Here is a 15,023-nt window from a genome sequence, read left to right on the forward strand (position 1 = left end):
TGTGCGAGCAGGGCACCTGGGGGTGGAGCTGCGGATTGAGCACTGCACAAAGGTGCCTGGCCAAGAGGGGCTGGAGAAGAACCTAGGGCCGCCTTCCAACTGCTCCACACCCAGAGGAAAGTCTTTCTGCAGTCTCTCCAGCCAAAAGGGCTGCCTTTTTCAAAATTACACAAAGGCACTGTAGGCTAATAGGGCCCTGCGTTCAGGTGCTCTTGTTTGTTTGTCATTTGCTGGTGACCGCTGTAAAAGGACAGTAGAAAACCTGCTCACCAAGTTGAAAGACTGAGATTTGCAGATTGCCTCCATAATTCCAGGGAAGCATCTGCAGTTCTTGGCTGCAGCACTAGAGGCCTTGGGTGTGTCTTTGTCAAAATGTGGTTGGCATAGGTGTTTAGAGGGTATGAAGTCAAGGGCATCCATCCTTCTACTGCTCAGTGAGCTTGTTTGGGGACTGAATATGCTCCAACCCACGTGGAGGAATAGGGGCCCAGTAGTTGGGGCCTTGGGTGCTGTCCTGGCTGGCAGGGCTATGGCCTACGAAGCCCCCAGCTGTTATCTGTGGGGTCAAAGGCCAGATGACGGGAGTGGGGAGCAGCTGGGGAGTCTGCCCCACGAGTCTCAGCTGGGTGGCCGAGACACTATGGATACGAGTGGCCTCAGAGCTCTGACTTCTTCTTCAGGTGGACAAAGAGACCAACACAGAGACCCCGGCCCCATCTCCCACAGTGGTGCGGCCCAAGGACCGCCGGGTGGGCGCACCATCCCCAGGGCCCTTTCTTCGAGGGAGCACCATCATCCGCTCTAAGACCTTCTCCCCAGGACCCCAAAGCCAGTATGTGTGCCGGGTAAGCAAATGCGTGGTACTGCCCTCCTTCCTGAACACCTGCTTCCCGAGGAGTAGTGAGAGCCTTGGACCTCACAGCGTTCTGGGTGCAAATTCTGATGACTCTTACTTTGTCAGCTATCCTCAGGGGAGTTAACGCCTCAGTGCCTGTGGAGTTAATACACCGACTTCAAAGGACTGTTTTAGGGATTGAATTAGATAAAATATGGGAAAAGCTTGGTAACCCGTACAAGGCCAATGTTTTTTTTTTTTGTCATTCCAGCCAGCTCTCCCCTCCTTCTTCTTCACAGCCTGCCCTTCCCTTCTACATGACCACTTGCTAAGATCAGACTGACCCCTCGCTGTCCCTGAACAGGCATTTCTTCCCCACTTCCAGGGCGATCCTAGTCTGGAGCCTGAGGTTGCAAAAAGGCAACGTGCCTGTACTATTTAGCCACAGGTTGGTTGGTTGGTTGGTTTTCATTAAACCTGTTGCTAACCTTGAAAACTTAGGGAAGGCAATTAAAAATAAAAGAAAAATGAAGAGATTTCACATAAAATTCTAGTTTCTCTTGAAAACAAGAAACTGCCTGCCCCCATGGGCTGCACATTCTCTGACGGCGGCAGTTGGCTGGAGCTAAGCAGCTGCCCTTAGATGACTGGCTGATTGGAGAGGGCAGGCTGTCAAGTTCAGTCTGGCCACCTGGCCTTCTTTACCTGTTTTGGTTGCTAGCCTCCTCTTACAGGCTGCACTGGAGTTGAGAAGTCCTACGGTAGGCTTTTGCTCCCTCGCGCCTTTCCCTGTGTATCCATCTCATTAGGCTACCTGTTCCTAGGCCAGCCTCCTTCTCTCATTCTACCATAAATGGAACGTTTTAGCACTTGCCACACCTGAGGGGGTCCCAGCCTTCCTCAGGGATGGCGGAGGTAGGCATGCACACCTCACCTGAGTCCTGGGTCAACATTCTTCCTTACCCTCTGCCATAGAGAACCAGCGAACATTAACTAGAAGCATAGACAGAAGCTTCCCTGTCTAGTGTTCCAATAAGTCATCATAGAAGGCGAAGCCCATGGAACCCGGCCTATATCATCAACCTGCCACTTACCCCTCTACTGTAATTTGGGACGGAGAGGGGATATTGAGGGGCACTTTCAATATGTGATATTCACGGGCGCCTGGGTGGCTCAGTTGGTTAAGCAACTGCCTTCAGCTCAGGTCATGATCCTGGAGTCCTGGGATCGAGTGCCGCATCGGGCTCCCTGCTGAGCAGGGAGTCTGCTTCTCCCTCTGACCCTCCCCACCCTCATGCTCTCTCTCTCCCATTCTCTCTCTCAGATAAATAAATAAAATCTTTAAAATAAAAATTAAAAAAAATCTGATATTCAGTATCCATGGCCAAAATTATAAGATTGAGTAGAGAAGCTAATTTTTTCATAATATGACAGTGTCACCAACTTACTAGCTACTTACCAGTTATTCCCCACAAAAACATTCCCCTAGTCCCTCCCAGAAATAACATAAATCCCTCCCCTCTGTGTCACGCCTCTAGGTAATCGTTTGAGCTTGTAAGCATCTGCATGTTGGCTGCATATCTTGGGAAAGGTACAGAGTTTCCTGAAGACACTGAATGTAATGTTGATGTTAAGGAATTCCTGAATCACAGGTGAAGAATCCTTCAGTTAAGCCAGCTCACAGCTGAGGAAGAGAAAAATCCAACTCATGTTGCAAATGTGAATAATTTGAAGGATTTAGAAAAGCCCTTAGGATAATGGATGAAACCCTCTGGCTTGGGCAGAATTACCAGTTTTATGACTGTGCAGTGGAATTCAAACACAAAGTAAAGAATATCACTCATCAGAAAAATCACACCAAAGAAATTAGTGTTTGATTCATTCTTTTTCATCAGAATTAGAATGCAGTTGTAATTTTGTCAAATGGAAGACAGAAGATAGAACTTTTATAAAGTGTTTCCCCTTTCCAACTAAAGACTCGAAGTTTTTTTCCCCAATATTTACTATAAGATTCTGGTCCCCTGTTGTTGTTTTTTTGTTGTTTTGTTTTGTTTTTTAAGATTTTATTTATTTATTTATTTGTCAGAGAGAGCACACAAGCAGGGGAAGAGGCAGGCAGAACATGCAGAGCGAGAAGCAGGCTCCCTGCTGAGCAAGGAGCCCAATGCAGGACTCGATCCCAGGGTCCCAGGATCAGACACTTAACCGACTGAGCCACCCAGGCATCCCTGGTCCCCTGTTTAGATGGACTCACTTTTAGTGGCCCTTTCCCAGGATTGGCATCTTCAAATAACCAGGAGCTCCGATGCTATTTATTAAGCATCTGTAACACACCTAGCACCACGGGGAGCCCTTTCCATGTTTCATTATCTGGACCAATTTCCAACCCTGCAAGGCTGCAAATTAAGAAATCCCCAGGCAGCGTGCATCCCATGCAACAGGTAGAAAGGGCCTCTCTTACAGCAAAGCCAAAGTGACATAAAGTGGAGAAGCAATTACCATTCATTTTTATGGAAAATTTTTTTTTAGCATTCCCAGACCTAAAAAATAACCTCTCTCAGGCTTTTCTGATACCTTGGGACACATCTCCCTAAAAGATGCACAACATAAATCAAGATAAAGCACAGAAGCTCACAGACACGGTTCAAAGCTATGGGAGCTGGATGCTGAGATGCTCAGCGTAGTGCTGGGGGAGCGTGGTGGTGCCCCATCCTACTCGGGGTGCGGCTGCCTCCATAAGGGCTCACTGCAAAACAGACACTGAGCGTTGTTCTATCTCTTGTCTTTTTCATAAAAGTGAAAATCCTCCTCATATTTCTTTTGGCTAGTAAAAACAGGTGCTAACGGGGGTCCTTTATGAAAGCAAAGTGATGTCACGTGAACTTTCAGAAAGCAGGGATGCCTGTATTTTTCCTTTTTTGCTTTCTGACTGTCCTACTTCAGCCCAAGGTTCTCTCTTTCGTGTAAAATCTTACTGAAGGCTGCAGGAAGAAGCCAGAGGTACAATGTCCTGAATTTTTTCCTATCATTTCCCCTAAAACTCTGTCGGCATATATTCTGGTAACAACTTAACCCTCCGTTTTGAACCCACAAAATGAGAATGACCAAATTTCCAACAGGAAATATTGGGGTCTGGGCCCCAACCTACCCTCCGGGACACAGCCAGCTCCATGTTTCCCAGTCTGGGACTTACGGCACTCTACTTCTGGTATCCAGGCCTATGCCAGTCAGGTTCTTAATGGAAGCAACAGAAACAGACTGTGAGAGGGACGCCTGGATGGCTCAGTTGGTTAGGTTGGTTCCTTTGGCTCAGGTCATGATCCCAGGGTCCTGGGATCGAGTCCCACATCGGGCTCCTTGCTCAGCAGGGAGCCTGCTTCTCCCTCTCTCTCCCTCTGCTTGTGCTCTCACTGTCAAATAAATGAAATCTTAAAAATAAATAAAATTAAATTTAAAAATTAAAAAAAAAAGAGACTGTGAGCAATAGATGCAGGAAAGAATCTTTTGGAAAAGAAACCAAGTAGCTCACATATTCATTGGAAGTGTTGGAAGGCTGCAGAACCGGCCTCAGAAATCAGATGGGAAGAGGGCAGGCCAGACCCCAAGCAAAATAGCCCACAGAGCCCGTCAGCTGAGGATACTAGCAGTGCTGCTGCTAAGCCTGGCCCAGCTGGTCCCAGCTGTTGCCGCCGGGTTCGACATCAGTACCTCCCCCAGAGGTTCCTGCCCTGCACGAGGCCAGAGCAGCTCTGCCTGTTGCCGCCACCCCTCCGTCCCTCCCTGAGATGCAGATATGGCCTGCTCATGGAACAAAAGCAGCTGGGCTCATCAGCTCTGAGAGGCCCAGTAACAGAGCATTGGGTCCAGCTAACCAGGTTGTGATCCAAAGCCTGAGGCAGTTGCCCCCAATGGGCAGAGCCTCGTCCTGTGTCTGCTGGTAGCTGCAAGCGAGGCCGGGAAGGGTAGACTCCGGCACTGCCAGCTTCCTTGATGGAAGGTGGGCTGTGTCTCCCACCTTGAGTCCTAAACTGGGGATTTCCCCGCCCATGGGATGGAGTTTGGGTTGCTAAGCAGCAACTTTTCCCACAAAAAAGCACATGTTTTCTGTGTCATCTAATCTCAGAAGCAGCCCTGCAAGGCAAATGGTGTCTGCCCCGTTTCACAGATGCAGAAGTTGAGACTCAGAAAGACAGAGCACTTTGCTCTGGGTCACACAGCTTATTAGATGCAAAGCCAGGAGTCTGACTGCAGAGTCCACAGCCTTTCTATCACTCAGAGCCACCGCCCGAAGGACTTCCTTTGCCGTCCCCCAGGCTACTTAAGACTTGTCTCTTCTGCTGGCCTGATGCCACACTTCTGCAAACCAGGTGTCCTCTGCTGGCTTCTCCCTTCTTTGATCTTCAGCACAGCCTGTGTCATTTGGTTAGTTTCCCTGAATTGGGCGCCCCGCTGAACTTGAAGTCCATGAGCATAGGGACAATGTATTACGCTCCCTCCAGCTCTCCACAGCCCCCGTGTATTTGACACCTACATAGTTCCCAGAGGTGCTGTCACGTGTTGGTCGGCTCACCCTGACCTGATGAACAGTTCTTCCAAAGTTCTCGTTCTCGAACTAGCTGCCTGTGACTGCCAGTTATTTCACCTCTTTGTTCCCGGTTTCCATAGTTATTACATGGAAATAGAACAGAGCACCGATATTCTCTACCATGCCTGAGATTAAATGCAGCAAAACATCTTTACATTAGGAAAAGATAAGTTGAAGGATCTAATGTGGTTTCCTTCACTCTCCTCTAACATCATCATTGACCCATGAATGGCTACAACCTAAGGATCAGTCATCCTGATGAGTAAGTCTAGTTGGTATGACGCAGTCTGTGAGCGTCACCTTTGGATCGGAGCCGTGTGGGATAGAGCCCCACCCCCCCCGGTATGATATCCAACCAGTGCGCTTGTACAAACCCACCCCCGTCAAGATGGCCCGCGCCTCCATCTGTACCTAGTTTCATCTCTGAGCTCTCTGTGCATCCCGGGGGCCAGGAGAGGACCTGGCCTTAGAGTCAGACTGAGCAGACCTTCAACTCTCGTTCTGATGCTCACCAGCCTTGTGGTTTGTAAAAGCTTCTTAATCTCCCTGGGCCTCAATTCCCTCCATTAGGACTGTCTGCGGATTAAATGTAGCTGTCTGTGAGGCACATGGCACACGTCGTTAGGACCGCTTCTGTTATTCTCTTTCTGGTTCCCATCCGGACTCTGCCTCCTGCGGTAGCTTTTGTCAGTTACATCCCCGGGGTTGCCCTGCCCATCGACACTGCAGAACTATTAATAGCATCATTACCAATAATTATCAGTAACCACAAAAGTAACGGCACAGACAGCTTCTCGGGAGAGAGCGGAGAAGTGGGCAGACAGCTGCCAGAGCGAGCGGGCTCTGTTGCATCAGCCCGTGGCGATCACACCGCCTTGCAAATGTGACTCGAGAAAGAAGCCCCTGTGCTGCGTATCCTGGGATGTGCTGTCACTGCAGCCTCCCTCGCCAGCCCCCCTCTGTCAGGGGCACTCTTGGTACAAAAGCACGATCTGCGGCCACGGAGGAGGAGTATTGGTCCTCTGGGAGAGTACACGAGCAGGGGAGAGCTCCCAGAGCCTGTCTGTGTGTCTTATCTTGGGCATTTCGGACACATGTATCTTGCTGGTGGCTCCATCTGAGCTCCACGGGTGACAGGGAAGAGTCGATGCAAACAGGCCCTGGTGTGGTAGGTCCGGGGGCATTAGATCCTGGAGTCACACTATCTGGTGTCCACCCCGCAGCGTTGCCAGCCACCTGGGAACCCCGCCACCCTTCTGGCCGCAGTGTGCCTTCCGGAGGTACTCGAGTTCAAATTAACTTCCCAGAACTTTTCTCCTGCAGCTGAACCGAAGTGATAGCGACAGCTCGACGCTGTCCAAGAAGCCACCTTTTGTTCGAAACTCCCTGGAGCGGCGCAGCGTCCGGATGAAGCGGGTAAGACAGTCACCGCAGAGCTGTTCGTACACCTGCCCCACGGTCATCTCCCCAAGCGCATGCCCCCGTGTCTGACTGTTTGTTCTCAGCCAGCGGTGTGAAGAAGGTTGCTTTTGCAAGCGTGATGGTGCTTATGAACTGTAAGGCCTGTGTAGGCGCTGGGGAAGGTGCCCAAGGGTAAATGTAACTTTAGGATGATGATGAGTAGGTTAGGTCCGGAGTGTGCGTACTTGGCCTTGTCTTCCAGGGTAGAAATCAAGGTCACTAAGAACTAACCAACTCAAGGTGTCCCAGTCACTGATGGAAGCTGCCTCTCGCACGACTCTGCTCAGCGTGTCATCCAGCTGACTGAGCAAAGGTTCTGACAGCCCACCCTGCTGGCAGAGAAGCCGGACACCTCCAAGCCGCCACCGGAAGCGGGGAGGTGCAGATGGGCTTCTCTCCGTCCAGCTGGAAAAGCACCGGGAAGAGGCCACAGGCTGCCTTTGCAGAGAAATCTCCCCCTGCCTTAGGGAGTCTTGGCTCAGAGATCGGGGTGGGACAGTGTTAGGCAAAAGACTGACTCCTGGTGTGCGCTTTGTTACGAGTCAGAGCTACAGAGATGCAAACGGGCCCTTCCCACTCGGGCCCTTCCCACTCTGGGCTGTCAGCATAGGAAGACTACAGTAGTTCTGGGGAGTTTGCAGAACCAGAAGAAACAGGAGTTGGAATGTCGGAAAGACAAGTAGAGAGAGCAAAACAAAAAGAACACGCAGGGAGAGAGTGACAACAGCCCCAGGCAGGGGAAGGCTCCTCCACCCCTCCCAAAGACCTCCCGCAGACCTGCTTCTAACAGCAGAGTCAGGAGTAGGTCCTTTGTCTGTCACCACCGTGCCCCCCAAGTCTCCGGAACTAGAGAGTGCGGGAGAAAGGAAGCCACACAGAAGAGGGTGCACACGGTTGGCTGCAGGGGAATATGGACATGGCCTCCAGTGACAGGGCTGGCCAACTGCCGGCCTGGGGTCCCTCCCTCCACCCCTGTCTGCTGTAGTTGGTGCTGCACAGTGTCTGGAGCACCAGGAGTCTTCTGGGGAGGTTACTGACAATGCACATTTCCCAGACCACGCTCCCAGACAGTCTCATTCAGGCAGCAGGGGTAGGGTCCTAGAAACTGCATTTTAATAAGCTGCCTGGAGAATTCTGGAGCAGGTGTTCCACGATCCACTCCTGGAGAAATGCCTCTGGAAGCACCTGCTTGCTCCCCCCCTGCATTGCCTATAACTCCCTGTCAAGACAGGCCCTCACAATTCGCCCTCTACCTCTTCTTCCTCTTAGCCAAGGGGAACACTTACTGAGAGAGCCCTTGATAGATGGATCTGAGCCTACATTTCCTTCAGGCCCTAACTGTGATCTGAAACACAGGAGAGTCCGGAGGCTGGGCCGGGGCGCTTGAGCACTAAGTCCTTCTTCCATTGCGTGCCTGAGCTCTGTCTCTGCTTCGGCCTGTCCAGGACTGGACATCAGTCAGAACAAAGCACCTTCATTTGTTACTCTGAGAACTTGAGTTACAGAGATCCCTCAGCTGGATTTCCTGGCCCTGCTCATTTACGAGCACAGACTAGACAAGGCTCTCCCTAGAAGGGCATTCTAGAACTTCCACACTGCGCTGCTTCACGGTCCCACAAGTGTGCTTGCCAGCCTTAACTGAGGGGGGCTCTCACAGCAGTGTTTTATGTACCATTTCTCAAATCCGTCTGTCAGCCCTTGTGTTTGTTTTCTATGGCTGCATAACAAATCACAGCAAACTTAGCAGCTTAAAATAATTCAAATTCAGTATCTCATAGTTTCCACGGGTCAGGAGTTCAGGCGCAGGTTAGCTGGATCCTCTGCTCGGGGTCTCACCAGGCTCATATCTAGGTGCTGACTGACTGCATCCTCCTGTGGAAGTTTGAGTAGGGAAAGATTCACTTCCAGGCTCCCTCAGGACATTGGCAGAATCCCTTGTCTTGTGTTTTCTTGCTAGCTGCAGGACAGGAGCTGTTCACAGGGCCCAGAGGTCATTCTCAGGCCCTTGCCATGTGGCCCTTTCCACCATACACATTGTGTCTTCAAGGCCAGAGGAGACCTGTTTCCAAGAAGGGCCTAGTTCACCTTTTCGGGGCTCACTGGATTGGGTTAGGCCCACCCAAGAACATCTCCCCTTTGTCTAACTCAGAGTCAACTGATGAGTTATTTAATCATGGGAGTGCTATCCCATGGTATTCACAGGCCACCCCCCCCAACACTGAAGAGGAGGGCATTCTCCAGCATGTATGTTGGGGGTGGGAATCTCGGGGCCAACTTAGAATCCTGCCTCCATCAGTTATTTAGTTATTTTGTAATCATTACTGTTTTTTGATCGAGAAGGAGAGTAAATGGTTGCATTACTCAGGATCTTTTACATACAGATAACTGAAGAATTCAAATATAACTTGAAAATGCAAGAGGGAATTTACTGGCTCATTTAATGGAAAACCCCAGGATGCTGGACTACCTTCAGGCATGAATTGAGCCTTTGTTGAGACAATGTCATCAAGCCTCAGTCCCCGTCTCATGGCACACTGCTCCTCCCAGATAGCTTAATTCTTAAAAAGGGTCACCCCTTATGGTGGGAAAGATGGCCATGATCAGTTCCAGGCTTAGATCTTGCTGGCTTCATAACCTCGTCTAAAGACTCTTTTTTCCAAGGACTCAGCAGAAGTGCCAGAATTGAAGGTTATTGCTGGGCTTAGACAACATACTCACTCCTGAAGCAGTCACTGAGGTTCTGACTGTCCAGGTTTGGGTCACATTCCTGTCCCTGAAGTCCCCCGTGAACCACCATGTGGGTTGAGCATGGAGGAGGAGTGGATCCCCAAGGGAAGATGATCATTGTCATCGCTGTTACTGTCAGATCAGGGGAGTGGGTGCTAGACAAGCAGAAACAGCAGAACAAAGTCAAGAAGACATGACGTCTCCCTCAAGGAGGCACAGACTGCACTGAGGAAATAACTTCAGAGCAGGATCATGACAAGAACCCATTAACCAAGTGTGAATGTTGAGGCACTGAGAGTGGGGAAACTGGGCAGTGTGGGGAGTGAGTGGGTACGGTCTGGAGCCAACTGCCTGGGCTGGAATCTCAACTTTACCCCCAGCCCCATGCCTGGGACATAAAAATGCTCAATAAACATAAGCTATGGACCTGGGAGAAATCAAGGCAGGCTCTGGGGGAGGGGAGCCCCATTTTTGAAGAACTAGAAGCCTACAGATAAAGGGGGGTATTTGAGGTTCAGGGGGGCAGTTGTTGGGGCTTACAGAACCCAGCCCTCTAATAACCAGTCAAAGCTCTCCCTCCCCCCGCAGCCTTCGTCGGTCAAATCCCTGCGCACCGAGCGCCTGATCCGCACGTCACTGGACCTTGAGCTGGACCTGCAGGCGACCAGGACCTGGCACAGCCAGCTGACTCAGGAGATCTCGGTGCTGAAGGAGCTCAAGGAGCAGCTTGAACAAGCCAAGAGCCATGGGGAGAAGGAGTTGCCCCACTGGTTGCGTGAGGATGAGCGCTTCCGCCTGCTGCTGAGGATGCTGGAGAAGCGGGTGAGAGCCATGCAAGAGGCAAGGGAGGCGGCTTGGTCTGCCCTGTGGGACTGCCCCATGCGGCAGGGGAGGGAGGCCAGAGCTTGGAACAGGGCCTACAATCCTGTGACCCACTAAAGAGTGTTCCCAGGGCCCCTCATTCCCATCAGCAAAAGGATCCAGGAATCCCTTTGCCCAGTAAACTTTATTAACTCTTGACCTGGCTGCCAGGCCCTTTTGCTGCATTTCCATGTTTATGTGTGCAAGGCCTTATTATTCACACTTTTGTTCATCAAACATTGGGTACCTAATCTGCGCTGGGGCACACGCTTGAATAGAATAAATACAGAACACTGACCTGCCCCAGTGTCTGCCCATGCGGTCCCACAGAGTACGCATCTCCAAAGACACGTTTGCATATGGAGGAAGTCCCTCACTGCAGGAGAACTCCCGAAGGCACTTCTCTGGGCCACCACCTGGAGGAGAGGAGGACAGGGGATCTAGGAGCATCCAGCATCTAGATGCTGTCCCTCAGCTGCACAGGACTCTCTGGGTCAGAAAGCTCCAAAGTAGCAGCAGCTTCGGGTCCCTTTATGGCCCTGGGGTTTATCTTATCTGTGGCTAGCAAATGGTGGGTACAACTTCATGGGGTCTGCAAAGCTGGCAGTTTCTAAATGGCTAAAAAAAAATCTGCTTGTTGGAGCTATATTTAAAGCAATTGGATGCCTTAAAAATTTGACTTTGGCACCAGTGGGGTGGTGAGCTGACAGGTCCCAGGCTGTCATGAAAAAGTAACAACACAGGGTCAATACACAGAGGCCATCTTCAACTCATTTATATATCTGCTACTCCTGGACTGTCACCATGGCAGGAATGACCTTTGCTAGTTTTCTCCGCACACAGCCAAACAAGGAACCTTCCAGAGGGTGCCTGCCTGGGTTGCTGGGAGAGCCGTTAGCTGAAGGTGCAGCTCTTGGTGCAGGTGATAATGCCTTAGTGTAGGAAAGTGGTGGTGGGCTTCTGAGGTCCGGACTAGGGGGGCCTTCAAATGGACTCTTCTAATTCAAGAGTTCCAGAAATGTTTATTTCTAATTTATTACTTATACCCTGTATACTTATAATAGGCAAAGTCAGGAAGGGAGGGAGGGAGGAAAGGAGGGAGGGGAGGAAGGAAAAGAAGGAAAGGAAGCCTGACCTCTCAAATAGCAAAAGAATAGTACATCCATGACTGTCTGATAATGACCTTCTACTAAAAAACCATTTAAATGATGGCTTCATTGGGGCGGCTGACTCTTGATTTCAGCTCAGGTCATGATCTCGGCGTCCTGGGATTGAGCCCCACATCTGGCTCCGTGCTCAGTGGGGAGTCTTGCTTGGGGATTCTGTCTCCTCTCTCTCTCTCTCTCTCTCTCTCTCTCTCAAATAATTAAATAAACCTTTTAAAAAAATCATGGCTTCATTGGCCAAAATTCCATCTTCATGCAATGTTTTCAAGTATATGGTACATGGATATTTCAGGGCTTTTTGTGGTTTGTTCTCCAAAGTGCTTACACAGGTTTGCATTAGGTGGAAGGGGTGCAGTGTCCCTAAAGCCCTTGAGCACAACCAAATGATTGGAATTGGGTTTCTACCGCTTCTTGGTGGTTTTGACATTAAAGAAATTTCTTAACCTGCCTGAGCCTCCATTTCCTCGTCTATAATATAGAAGCAATTATAAAATGTACCTTTCCAGGTGGCCCTGAGGATTAGAAAGGTAGGACACATTTCTCTAGGCAGCCCTCATCTCCTTAACACACAGGTATTCAGTTCCCTGGCCCCAGAACCCTGTCCACCCCGACGGACAGTGGGACCACGTCTCATCACCCTTCTGAACAGGGGATCCTGCCGTGGAACAGGAAGGAGTGAGCGTGCCCGTTCCATGACCCTCAGACCTCTTGACTACCATCGGCTCCTCTTTTGTGCTAGGAAGTTATCACTGGCTGACCCCTCTCTAGAGGCCCTGAGGACTCCATACCACCTCACAGCCCTGCTTGCTTTGCCCTGCAGATGGACCGAGCGGAGCACAAGGGTGAGCTCCAGACAGACAAGATGATGCGGGCAGCTGCCAAGGATGTACATAAGCTTCGAGGCCAGAGCTGTAAGGAGCCCCCAGAAGTGCAGTCTTTCAGGTAAGCAAGTGGGCCCCTGGCCAGCCCGCCTTGCCCTTTCATACGCAGCCTCCCCAGCCTCGGCCTCCCTGCCCCGGCCCGTGCTCCCTCCACCGGCAGAGCACTGGCTCCCCCTATAACAGATGTGTACCCTCTGCCACGCCATCCCCGGGGGGCTGTGAGCGCCGCCGTGCTTTCCCTCAGCCGTCTCTATCAATCCGCACACAACGCGAGCTAATTTGTTAGGTCCTCCTGTTGAACGAATGAGCCACCTGCTCCGGCCTTTCCTCTGAGCATTTCCATCACCGGTAATTACGGAGAATTGGCTGAATGATAAATAAGCCTGGGGGTGATGGGGGCTTTTGCCGGGCCTCCCTGCCTCTGCCTGCTGCCTGCTGGGATCTTAGGGAGGTGCTTTCTTGCCTGGATCCAGGCACTTCTCAAGAGGGCCCAAATGCCATTTGGCCGGGGCCTCCCGTTCACAGAGGCCCTTGCATTTAGACTCATGATGGCCTCCTAGAGAAGGCACTGGTGGTCGTGTATGTGCTCCAGAAAAAAAAGAAACAGCCTTTCCGGAATAGAAACATTTAAAATATACTGTCATTTGAGGATCATAGGGAAGGGAGGGAAAAATGAAACAAGACGAAACCAGAGAGGGAGACCAACCATAAGAGACTCTCAATCTCAGGAAATAAACTGAGGGTTGCTGGAGTGGTGGGGGGTGGGAGGGATGGGTGGCTGGGTGAGGGACATTGGGGAGGGTATGTGCTACGGCAAGCGCCGTGAATTATGTAAGACTGATGAATCACAGACCTGTACCCCTGAAACAAGTAATACATTATATGTTAATTAAAAAAAAGAAAAGAAAAGAAAATATACTGTCATTTGTATAACTGTATTTGGACACCTCTTAATTTTTAACCAATTGGGAATCTTAAACAAACAGACGAACACTGCAAGTGGCCCAAGGGCCCATTTAAACTTAGGCCCGTGATTTGAACTGAAGGTGGCCGGTCCTGCTAATGTCCCTAAACTAGTGGTTCTCAACCACGGATGACTGGGGCACCCCGGGGACATTTGGCAATGTCTGGGGACATTTTTTTGGTTGTCACAACTGGAAGAAAGGATGAGGGAGGGGCTGCTACTGGCACCGAGTGCCTGGAGGCCAGTGATGCGGCTAACCATCCTACAGTGCACAGGACAGCCCTCACAACAGAGACTGATCCCACCCGTAATACCTAAAAAGTAAGGTTGAAAAACCCTGCTCTGAAGCGCTGGTCTCTTTTGTAGGGAGAAGATGGCATTTTTCACCCAGCCTCGGATGAACATCCCGACCCTCTCTGCAGATGATGTCTAATCGCCAGAAAAGTATTTCCTTTGTTCCACTGACCACGCTGTGAACATAGACTGTGGCTAAAGTTATTTATGTGGTGTTATATGAAGGTACTGAGTCACAAGTCCTCGAGCGCTCTTGTCGGTTTGAAGACGAACAGATTTTTTTTTTTTTAGTTTGGGTTCTATTATTATTAAAAAACAAAAACAAAAAAAAACAAAACCAGCATTAAAATGACAAGATTGTATAGTTTGTATATTTAGGAATGTATTTTTGAGAAAGAAAATTTAAATGAACTAAAGCAGTGTTAAGTTGCTGCTCTTCTTAAAATTGTTTAGATTTTTTTTTTTTTTTTTTGTACAGCTCTACCTTCTAGAGGTTTCACTGCAATAAAAAGTAATGTTTCAGGGACGGTAATCCTAAAAGGACGTCCCACAGGTGTCAACAGCACAGCTGACCTTTCCTACTTAACACATTTTGTACAATATAAAAAAAAAATGTCTGGAACCATTTGGGGAATTGTGAGATGCATTTGCAAGTCTTCATGAGCTGTGATGTGTTTGTATGTGGCCGCCTGACGTGGGGCAGGCAACACGGAGCTGGCTGAGCAGCCCAGCCCGTGTGGCGACAGGCCTGCCCACGCCAGTCTCGGATGCCCAGTGAAGCCACTGAAGTGAGTGAGGGAGGGCTGTGGAGAGCTCCTTTCAGTTTCATCTCCATCAATAAAGTGGCCTTTCTGAACGAATTTTCGCTCTCTTTTTCCCCCCCACCTCTCACTTCATCTGTTTCTCCCTAATTTTTGACCTGCCCCTTCCTCACCATTTCCTCTCCACCGGTCTCCAGGCCAGGGGGCGGTTTTTCTCTTGCGGGCACCACCGCTTGTTTGCTCATCAGATTTAAAACCACTGCCCAGCTGGGGCTGTTGCAGACAATGGGGAATCAGCCTTTAACTATATTTTTTCATCCCAAAGCTATCTGTAGCTATGGTTCACGTTTCCGGGATCAATCCCGCAGAGAGAAGTCGATATAAGTGGGGAAACTAGGGGTAGACCTGGGGTTTGAATCCTCCATCCTCTCCCTAATTGTAGTCTGTCTGGTGAACCAGGACAAGAGAGCTGGTAAAGGGCGCCTGGG

At 50.2% G+C, this 15,023-nt stretch overlaps 1 protein-coding gene across 7 annotated transcripts in view; it reads left to right on the forward strand.

Moving 5' to 3' along the window:
- Nucleotides 1–14,634, forward strand: part of WWC1 (WW and C2 domain containing 1) — a 146,859-nt gene extending 132,225 nt beyond the window's left edge. For 4 of the 7 annotated variants that reach the window (XM_078066840.1, XM_036106733.2, XM_078066841.1 and 1 more), the window contains 5 exons: nt 681–845; nt 6,744–6,836; nt 10,179–10,448; nt 12,456–12,577; nt 13,847–14,634. In XM_078066840.1, the coding sequence (XP_077922966.1) occupies nt 681–845; nt 6,744–6,836; nt 10,179–10,448; nt 12,456–12,577; nt 13,847–13,913 (717 nt within the window). In that variant the 3' untranslated portion in view covers nt 13,914–14,634. The remainder of the gene's footprint in view (nt 1–680; nt 846–6,743; nt 6,837–10,178; nt 10,449–12,455; nt 12,578–13,846) is intronic. The other 3 variants (XM_036106736.2, XM_036106735.2, XM_036106737.2) reach the window with 3 other exon arrangements.
- The last annotated feature ends 389 nt before the right edge of the window (nt 14,635–15,023 follow it).

This window comes from Halichoerus grypus, chromosome 2, assembly GCF_964656455.1.
Source record: "Halichoerus grypus chromosome 2, mHalGry1.hap1.1, whole genome shotgun sequence".
NCBI classification, from domain to species: domain Eukaryota; kingdom Metazoa; phylum Chordata; class Mammalia; order Carnivora; family Phocidae; genus Halichoerus; species Halichoerus grypus.